At 37.7% G+C, this 10,762-nt stretch overlaps 1 protein-coding gene across 4 annotated transcripts in view; it reads right to left on the reverse strand.

Annotated features, from left to right (window-relative positions):
- The window catches only part of WDR35 (WD repeat domain 35), a 45,177-nt gene extending 34,415 nt beyond the window's left edge, over positions 1-10,762 (reverse strand). For 2 of the 4 annotated variants that reach the window (XM_065681692.1, XM_065681691.1), the window contains exons 1-8: positions 10,613-10,762; positions 9,908-10,025; positions 8,349-8,420; positions 6,092-6,184; positions 3,465-3,593; positions 3,116-3,249; positions 1,487-1,652; positions 1,251-1,390 (exon numbers count right to left, since the gene is read on the reverse strand). In XM_065681692.1, coding sequence (XP_065537764.1) covers positions 1,251-1,390; positions 1,487-1,652; positions 3,116-3,249; positions 3,465-3,593; positions 6,092-6,184; positions 8,349-8,420; positions 9,908-10,025; positions 10,613-10,636 — 876 coding nt within the window. In that variant the 5' untranslated portion in view covers positions 10,637-10,762. Of the gene's footprint in view, positions 1-1,250; positions 1,391-1,486; positions 1,653-3,115; positions 3,250-3,435; positions 3,594-6,091; positions 6,185-8,348; positions 8,421-9,907; positions 10,026-10,612 lie in introns of those variants that run through there. The other 2 variants (XM_065681690.1, XM_065681693.1) reach the window with 2 other exon arrangements.

Below are 10,762 nucleotides of genomic sequence, written 5' to 3' on the forward strand. Positions count from 1 at the left end.
GAACGTCAATATAAACAGTTTTTCCTGTTTGGTAACGAATCACCTTCATAATTTCAGTTCCTACTAAAATATACACAACAGTAGCACCACTACCTGACATGCCCCCGGTTGATGTACAACACCCTTAATTGATGGTTTAAAGAAATAAAAACAAATAGCTAATCTATGTCAAGAACATGCACTGAATTTGCTGCATAGGTACACAATTCATAGTGAGGCAAAGGGCATTTTCCTCTTTATTCCCTTTCAAAAAAAGTCTAAGAAAGGCAGTTAGATGTCCATTTCCAATTTAAGAGCTAGCAAATAAACAGACTATAAACAGACTTTCCATCTTTTTCTTTTTTTTTTTCATCTTTATTTTGCCATGGAATTTTAAGTTGACTGAAGGAAACAATTGAAAAAAAAGTTTTCAAGAACTGTAACCTTAGTCCCACAAAACACTTGTTTCTGAGAAGCTTTTTGTTTGCAAATAATATGGATGTATGTAATAAAGGATACATTCATCTATTATTAACTGTCAGACTTCAAACAGTCTTGGACTTTAAAAAAACACAGCATTTTACTAAGTAGACCACTGATACTTATGCTTAGATCTAACTTGCCTGTTGAGGGCATAACTTTGTGCCTAAATAAACTGTTATTAATGAACTGGCATAGTGTGGCACCTATTTCATGCCTTTGGTAAGATGCAAATACCAAGTCCACATACTGGTCACACACTATTCACAGAAGACATAGTCATCCAAAACGTTAAGCCTGTACTTGAATATGAGAACTAGAACAAAACTATTCTAAAATCTAACAGATTTACTTCTAAATAATAGATACAGAATCTGGAACACCTGTTTCAGTTAATCTGAAAGACATTAGCAGCCTGAGATATAACATTATTGCCAAAACCTTTAGTTCCATTTAATACTTTCAACTAAGGAAACCTCTGTAGATGATGATCACTTATTGCTAAGTCTGAACTCAGGTATCAAGAGTTCAAAGTTAGACACTACACATATCCCACCATTTAGTGGTTTATGAGATACACTCGGATTTTCATGCTGACCACTAACTTGCTGTTCTAAAAGGTGACCTGATCCTGTGTCATCTTTCCAGATCAGGTAGATATCCTAGATACCTTAGAGCACATTAAACACACTAAACACCCACATTTTGGCACCCAGATTCCACCAGTAACAACCACACAGTCAAATCATACTAAGATTTTAAAAAAACATTTATGTATTAAATATTTTTACCTCACCAAACGGAGTATAGAACTGTACAATGTTTACATCTTGAGAAGTTGTTTTTAGGGAGCCAGCCACCGCCAATACACTTCCACAGTGGTTCCACTGGATGCATACTACATTCATACCAGTGTCAATCAAAACAGGATCTAGTTTTTAAGAAATAAACATAAAGAATATAAATACAGTTTGACATTTTGGGTCACTAGTAGCTCATTAATTAGCACCCCACATTTGGTACCTACTATGGTCATTTTCATCTCTCATTATCTGGCATCTTCCATTGTCATAACAGACAGCAAGACAAGGACAATCTGGTTCAATGTAGCCCTCTGTGCCATGATACCAATGTATTCCAGCAATGCTGAATGCTCCAGTTAAGTTCACTAAACAACTCAGCTTCATTTTCACCTAAACAAGAATCATTAATTATTTAAAGTCACATACAACATGCTATTTAGAACAATTTACATCTTTACTGATATACTGCAAAGAACAGATACCTATGCAAATTTTTTTCCTGTCCCAAGAAACATTTTCAGATTCTCAAAATTTTACGTTTGAAAAACTTCCTTATTTGAAGCCAGATCAGAGGTACGAAAACATGTATTTTAACTACATGTATTTTAACTACATGTATTTTTAACTACAAAGAAGCACTTTAATATTGGCATTTTCATTCTTTGTTTTTAAGTTACTTTTCAAAGGAAAAAAAAAACCCCCAAACAAACAAAAACCCACCACCACAAACATGCACATGCATGCACCCAAAGAACCCTACTGGAACTTTACAAAAAAATACAAATAATTTAAGCCAAAGGATTTTTACAGGAAACTTTTTGTCAGCTTCATAAAAATCACTTGAATAATATATAAAAATAATTGGAAAAAAATACGTGTCCAAATTAGGGCAGCAATTAAGATAAGTTTACTTTTGTAGTAATTAGCCCTGGACACCTGGTAACACAGAAAAGGGCTTTTTCTGAAAGATAAGAGTACACCTGGATCACTTCAAGGAGGGCTACCAGGTAAGTTATGGAAGAGAGGGCAAGGGCTGGCACACGCAGCCATACATAGTGTTGGGTGGGAGGGACAACAACTCACTTAAAGAATTTCAATAATCTACAGCACATGGTAGAAACACCATGACTACAGCAGTGGGAAGAAAGAAAGACACAGTCGGGGGTTAAAGAAGGAAAGGGGAGAAGGGGAATGAGAAAAGGAAAAGGGGAGTGGGAAGGCGAGAAGGCAAACAGGAAATTCGCCATAAGAGGTATCTAAAAGTAAACATGGTTCTTTGGAACATCACTCATTTCAAAGTCTGTGTTTTACTTCCATTTAGCATTTTGCCGTAGCATTATTATATATTCCAGTACTACAAATAAGTAGATAAAAATAAATAAATAAGCCAGTGTTGTAGGAATGCAGAACGCACTTACTACTGGGTGTTCTCTGAAGCATGTAACATTCCTTATGTGATAAAGAATGACAGCAGCAATGGAAAACACTGCTTTATTCTAACTATTGCTTTATACTACACTAGTACTTTTAATATGAACTTCATTTAATTAGTATCACATACATGTTTTCACATTTTCAATAACTACTGCAAGGCAAAAAGGCATTAGTTGATGTGATATTTACTTAGCTACCAAGAAAGAAATATTTATATTAAAACACTGCAGCTGCATAAATCTTGAATAAAAACTCTCTACACAAGATCTTGCCCAGTTCTCAGTACTGAAGTCTACCAACTATGAATTCCACCAACTAAACAAACGTGAAATACATTAACAGGAAGTAAGTTTTTGTAAGTTAAGTTTAGTAAGTTAAGTAAGCTTGTTAATACATTTATTATACCACTATGAACTTACAATAAAATTTCCCTGATTGTCATAAATATGAATCTCTCCATTTGACATTCCAAAGAGTAAAACTTTGCTATCAGAGGACCAGGCCACATGGCACAGGTGGGTACCTTTCAAGTCTTTTCCCCAAATGCGATTACCTGTAACAGGACATTGATTGCACTTAATAAACATGACACAAAGTTAAAAATAGGATTCAAGTTTCCAATGTAAAAATTAAAAGAGCTAAAGAAAATCAAAGCAACAATTAGAAAGTAACTGTTGATCCTGTTTATCTAAACAGAGCCACTACATACATAATATAGAAAACAAAAGCTATGTAATACCACAATAATTAGTAGAGCTTAAATTTTACCATCCACCGATCCAACAATCACAGCACCATCTTCATACACAATACAAATCTTTTTTCCGTCAGCATTCCAGCTCATACTTCGAACAACAGATTTATTTCTATTGTTAATCATCTCTTCATACCAAGCACCTATTAGTAGTGAATGGAAAACTGTGTTATACTTCTGATTTGATAATCCCCTAGTGGAAGCAAGATATTGAATCCAAACAGTAAAATTATTTTCATTTTAAAAGATATGCAAATAGTATGGTAATAATGTTTCTTAGCCATATGAATTCCTGCAGTTGTTCAAAAAATAAATACATAATACATATGTATTATAAAATATATAATATTATTTATACAATATATATAATATGTATATTATATATGTTACCAAGCAATCAAATTATGTGTTCAATGAAATGGAGGAACCTTAGAATTGTCTGCTTAGAAGTAAACATGAGATGGTGAGTTACACATGACTTTTCAGTGTAATATACAACAAAGAGAAAGCTACAGAAGTAGTTTTTTAATAAGTTTTAGAGCTTTTTATTAAGCTTTTTTTTAGTAGTTTTAGAAAGGAATTAAAAGTTGTTCTGCCCTTTCAATAAAAATCTAGCAAGACAACTCCATAGTATCTCCAGACTATGTAGATGTAATTATTGTGAAACCCAGTGTTAAGATGTGAGCTACCTATTTCCAAAAAGAACCTGACAAAAGAGGAATTCAAGAGGGGAGCCAAAGTCCAAAAGGGGCCCTACAGGAAGAGATCTGTCCTTACGTAATTTCAGAACTGACAAGAACACACTAGGATACATAAAACAGAGAGAACAACTATCTTTGACAGGAATATGAATTAAGTCATTTACTGGTTCTTTTCCAGACTAAGAAATGATTCATGTGCCAGAAGCCACCACGTATCAGACAGAAAGATTAATCAAGTGATATTATTTATTCCTGAAATGAGAAGCTGAGCTGAGATTTTGTTTCCATTTTTCATTAAACAAAAATCCCCAAGAGAAAAACCCTTCATTTTCTTCTTTCCCACATGTGTTGGAAAATGGTTAATTTGACTACGAAGTTTGCTGGATTCCAACTGAATTTAAGCGTACCAAGAAAAAGTACATGTACATCTGAAAAGATCAAGAACAATAAAAGCCAATTAGAGCAACACACAGATCAGTCATAGAATCACAGAACCATAGAATAGTTAGGGTTGGAACGGACCCCAAGATCGTCTAGTTACAAACCCTCCTGCCATGGCCAGGGACACCTCACACTAAACCACATCACACAAGGCTCTGTCCAACCTGGCCTTGAACACCGCCAGGGATGGAGCCTTCACAACTGCCTTGGGAACCCATTCCAGCGCCTCACCACCCTTACGGTAAAGAACTTCTTCCTTATATCCAATCTAAACTTCCCCTGTTTAAACCCATTCTTTTTTTGTTCAATATACTATTTTGCCATCCAGAGGGACCTCGACACAATTGTGAGGTGGGCTGATGCCAACCTCATGAAGTTTAACCATGACAAGTGCAAGGTCCTACACCTGGGTCGGAGCAGTTCCAGGCACAGCTACAGATTGGCCAAAGAAGAGATCCAGAGCAGTCCTGTGCAAAAGGACCTGGGGGTGTTGGTCAACGAGAAAATGAACAAGAGCTGGCAGTGTGCGCTTGCAGCCCAGAAAGCCAACCGTATCCTGGGCTGCATCAAAAGAAGCATGACCAGCAGGTCGAAGGAGGTGATCCTGCCCCTCTACTCTGCTCTTGTGAGACCTCACCTGGAGTATTGTGTGCAGTTCTGGTGTCCTCAACATAAAAAGGACATGAAACTGTTGGAACAAGTCCAGGGGAGGGCCACGAGGATGATCAGGGGACTGGAGCACCTCCCGTATGAAGACAGGCTGAGAAAGTTGGGGCTGTTCAGCGTGGAGAAGAGAAGGCTGCGTGGAGACCTCATAGCAGCCTTCCAGTATCTGAAGGGGGGCTATAAGGATGCTGGAGAGGGACTCTTCTTTAGCAACTATAGTGACAGGACAAGAGGTAACGGGTTAAAACTTAAACAGGGGAAGTTTAGATTGGATATAAGGAAGAAGTTCTTTCCTGTTAGGGTGGTGAGGCACTAGAATGGGTTGCCCAGGGAAGCTGTGAATGCTCCATCTCTGGCAGTGTTCAAGGCCAGGTTGGACGAAGCCTTGGGTGGTATGGTGTAGTGTGAGGTGTCCCTGGCCGTGGCAGGGGGGTTGGAACTAGATGATCTTAAGGTCCTTTCCAACCTTAACTGTTCTATGATTCTATGATTCTATTTTCCTCCAAGGGATTAAAGTAAAATCGAAGAAAACAAGAAATTTAGAGCAGTTTACATAGCATGTGACTAAAAATTTGTATCTTTTCCTAAGGTATCTCTACAGGACAACCACCTTTCTATATGTGACTACACTATGAAAAATGTTGACAAGTATTACAGTAAAAACTTGGAAATTGTTTAAAATCTATTTTGAGCTTTACAGTCTGCAAAATAAAAACCTGGGAAGGAATTCTTTTAATTGCTGGGAAAAAAAAAAAAAAAGAGAGAGAGAGAAAACAAAAAGATTTCTCACAACACTGAATATTATCCCATCTCAGATTTATCCTGCAGAGTACCTTTATACAGCATCCACACAATGATAAGTCCATTTTGATCACTTGTAGTCAGTTTTTGATACTGTTCATTCCATGTCACTACTTGCACAGAACCTAGAAAATGATACAGTTTTTTTATTTACACCATTTAAGTAAGTTAATAAAACCCACCACATCCACCTTGACCTACCTGGAGCTTTTCAGAAATTTGCACTGCAGACTCTAATTTTGGGCATTCTTTTTGTGTCTCTCACTTCTTCCTTCAAAATCCTGCTAAACAGCTCCTTTTGCTTCTGTATTCACCCACTTGACTAACGTCCTCTCCAAATTCTGCTCAGAATATTGCTTCAATATGTGAAACCCAAATTATAGTTTTGCAGTCTCTGACATGTTAGTTTACAAAGCTAACAAAACTTTACTGCCATAATAAGTTTTAGTTTTCTCTTCCCCTTAGTATGTTGATCCTCAGTAATGCTGCACTTTTAAAACAAAATCTCCTTCATGATTACCAAAAACAGAACTCTAAACAATTCCTGCAGACTCTCAAGTCTCATATGGATCCTACTCATAAATATTTGACCTGACGCATCTTCAAACAGCAGCTTCTAAGCAGCATCTGATTTCAACACTGGATGTGAACTTGGCCACTTCAAGCATTACATTCCTTCATGCCCTCACTGCTAGTCATCCATTTCCTCTGTGTCCTTTCCATTTTTCAGACTTTTAATCATGAACTTTATCAACAGATGCAATCAAAGATACCCAGAATGTCAGGAATTTGTGAAGGTAACAGTAATCTATTTCAGAATTTAAAACATCCATTCAAAATATCCACTAAACGAATTCACTTTTTTTTTATCATATTTAACCAGGCTCCTAAAATAACCTTACTGTTGGCAGGTTTCAACTGCAAATCCTCATGAAAAGACCACTTCTTCAAAGAATGTAAGGATTTTAGCATTCCCTTCATAGCCCACTGTCCACAGATGATGATCATTTAACATTTCTTTCACAAGAGTTTAATGGTTCCTTGCATCCATTTTTTACTTCCACACACTATGCTTCTCTAGCCTGTTTTCTAACCTCTATAAACTTTGTCCGCATATGGGAGCTGTCTCTGCCCATGGCAGAGGGGTTGGAACTAGATGGTCTTAAGGTTCTTTCCAATCCAAACCATTTTGTGATTCTATACTGCAGTCCATGCACGTACGCATATTGTAATTTGTCAATAAAGGGAAAACAAAGATATATTTAAGGCAAAAAAAAGGATGTACTGAACTAAATTTGATTTCTTCAGAATAAATGTGAAGCTACCATAACATACAAGGAAATCTCATATACTATAAAAAAATAAAAGCTTATCCATCCACATGTGTTGCTAGAAAAAATGCTTATGGAGGCTTTTTAGTGACATTTCTGGTTTTAGCCTACTATACAGAATTTAAAACTTTATATAAAAAGTGTAAGAGAAAATTGTTCTCCTTTTTTTATAAAAGAAACCACAGTAGAACCACAGTAAAACTGTAAATGTTTAACTTAGCAATTCCAGCATTAACTGCCATCTGTTTAGCTTTTCTCTTCTGCTATAAAACATTCTTTATCTGTCATCTGCAAATGTAGTACGTGAACATACATATCATGATCTTCTACATAAACACTGAAAAAACTATTCCAGTTCCATGCAACTGTGTAGCACTTCCAGATTAACCATGCTAAAGTCAGAGATAACAAGTGCTATACCAGAGCACTGCATGATTAAAAAAACAAAAAAATAAAGTCTGTCTATAATATAACACATACAACAGCATCATCCACTTAAGTAAAAAACAGTATTTCTTTCTCAGGATAATGAATGGGTACCAAATAATTTGGAAAAAGCAAAGCCTGAGGTAACATAAAGCACAAGCCAGGGTGTAATGTCAAAGGACACAGACTTAGCCTTGCAAAATGCAAAAGCAAACTTTAAATCATAAGAGGCAGACCCGAGCTTGGTTTGTGCAGCACATATTTTGCATTACACATCAGCCACAAGAACTGAAGTTAGGCTACATCAGTTTGATTCTCAACCCAGTAATTCACTCACAGATCACAACTGTAAGTCTTTCATCAGATAACTTGGTAAAAATAGATAGCCAGGTTATTACATACCTGAGCTGAACACTAATCTTTGTTTCAGACTTGTAATTAAAAGTCATGGCAAAATTATTCTATTAACGTCACAAAATCTTGTATTTTTTTATTCTAAGCAAAAGTACATTAAATACCCAAAGCCACTTACCACTATGACCTTCAAGAGTTTGATTCACAGAAAGATTGCTAGGAGCTGCGAGTCCCTTTATTTTTGCTTCATCTGAAAATAACAAAACCAGCTTTAAAATCAGCCTAACAAAGCACACGTATTACTGTGTCTCTATCAATACTGCAGCTCCATTCACTGCTTACATAGATAAAATTATTCACCTAAAAGAACGTAAATTGTAACTGCAGGATGAATTTTCCACCCTCAGTTCAATGTGTTTGCTATTCACATCTGTCATCCAAATTTATACACTCTTTATGATCATGCAGTTTTTCAGGTAAAAAACCAAACCCACCAAAAAACAAACATACACCCACAAAAAAAAAAAAAAAACAACCCACACATTAAAAAAAACAACTATGGCTATCATGTTTTGTAACATTCAGTAAAATAAGTTAAAAAGAATTTGAAAATATATTAGATTTTACTTTTCTTGGAACATTTTTATTTAGAAAAAAAAAATTGACAGCTTTCTCAGTACAATAATGAAGAGGGTAGAGAACATTGAAACAAAATAAAGAAATCATAAAATAAATTCCAAAATAACCTAAAAGCCTACACAAAATGAATAAGAATGAAACATGTGCCCTGAAAAAGAAAAAAAAAGCTGTAAAGAAAACTTCAGCAGATGTAACGGGTACACAAATTACACATGTGCCAAGACAAGCTGGGGGGAATCTGTGCAAAAGCAAGTAACAGCACATTGAATGTTTTGGCAAATACACAACTATCTATGTATAGGTTTAAAAGGTGCAATACTGATACATGGATAGACTCCACAACTCGTTAGAGTTGTAAAGTAGGTATGCTTTATTCAGCACTGAGGCACATGGGGATCGCTCCTCCAGAAGCATGAACACCTTTTCTTTACCACTCAGTTCATTTATATTACGTATAAGGATTACCTAAACATGAGATTGCTTCATGCGTAATACATACGTGAAACCTATTCCCGTCTAGTATTGCTAGTTTTCTGGCATTCGTCCCATTGGTGCACCTGCGCAGTGCCTCCTGGTGGTGGTCGTTAGGGGGTCGTGAGGATGAAGGCCTTTAGTTCGTCTTCATCACTGCGAGTAACCTCTTGCTTTCAAGCAGACTCAATAGGGTTTTGGCTCCTATCCAAACCTCAGGTTCGGTACAAGCTGGTTTTATGTGTCTTAAGGCAGAAACTTGTCAAGTTTGCAAATTTTGTTACTCTGGCTATCTTTTGTTCCTTTTCTTTCTAAAGATACTATTTAAATAAGAATGTCTTAAATATTAAGCTAGGAATCTTATCTACTACAATTCTGCCTAGCAGCTGTAACTCATACAATTCTGCTTCGCCATTCCAGCAACTTTGACTCCTATGGTTCTGCTTCACCAAGCACAGCGACTGCTTAAGCAAGCAGGCACAATGTTAACCCTTTTTTCCCAGGTATCAATACCATCAAGAAACTTGTGGAAGCAGTTATGCTTCCTGAAGTGCAGTGGATTTTGTTCTTAAGAAAAACAAAGAAACAAACAAACAAACAAACCTAAAATCACCCACACTCATTTACCTGTCTGTGTTTCTAATTTTAAGACTTTCAGTAATCCATCCTCTCCACCACATGCTATGAAACCTTGATCCTTATTCCAGGAAATACATCTTAATCGAACACTACCAGGAATTGCAATCTGAAAAAGAAGTATTTTGTATCTCTACACAGCTATAAGAATCATGTTTTATTTTAAAAATACTCTATCTGAACATCTCAAAGACACCTATGATAACACACCAGATAAACTTATTTCTATCAACAGATCAGTACGTGCAAAAAAGAAACAAAAGACACAGTTACAAGCACCAGCGAAACTACAACACAAGGCTTGAGAAAAGGTAACCTAACACATGCAGTAAATCATAATAGCAAGACATCTTCAAAGGTGTGCTGAGAAGGCGTCATGAGCAACGAAGCAGGGGAGAGGGATGCACAGAGCTCTGACAAGAGCTGAGCCGACATCTCAAGACCAAAGCCCCAAGCCCTGAACCCAGGCCGAGAAGGAGCTGGCAGGGCAGATCAGGGCATCACTCTGGGCAAGGGCCAACCCCACCACCGCACCACCAGCGCCACCAGAGCCGCAGCCAGCGGGAGAGTCCCGAGAGTCCCCTCAGCGCCCCGAGGCCTCCGCGCTCCCAACCCCCGGGGGCTCCCAGCCCTCCGCGCTCCCAACCCCCGGGAGAAACCTTGCCGCCCCGGCTCTCCTCCGTGCCCCAGCAGTACCTTCTTACACAGGTAGATGAACATCCTGGCGGAGCGAGAGGGCCGCCCCTCGCCACTCCTCACAGCGGCGCCGCTCGGTGGGCACGAAGCGGCCTTCCCGGTGACCGCGTCACCCTGGCAACCGCCGCCGGAAGTGCCTTCCGGGCGCGC

Source organism: Lathamus discolor, chromosome 5, assembly GCF_037157495.1.
Source record: "Lathamus discolor isolate bLatDis1 chromosome 5, bLatDis1.hap1, whole genome shotgun sequence".
Taxonomy (NCBI): Eukaryota; Metazoa; Chordata; class Aves; order Psittaciformes; family Psittacidae; genus Lathamus; species Lathamus discolor.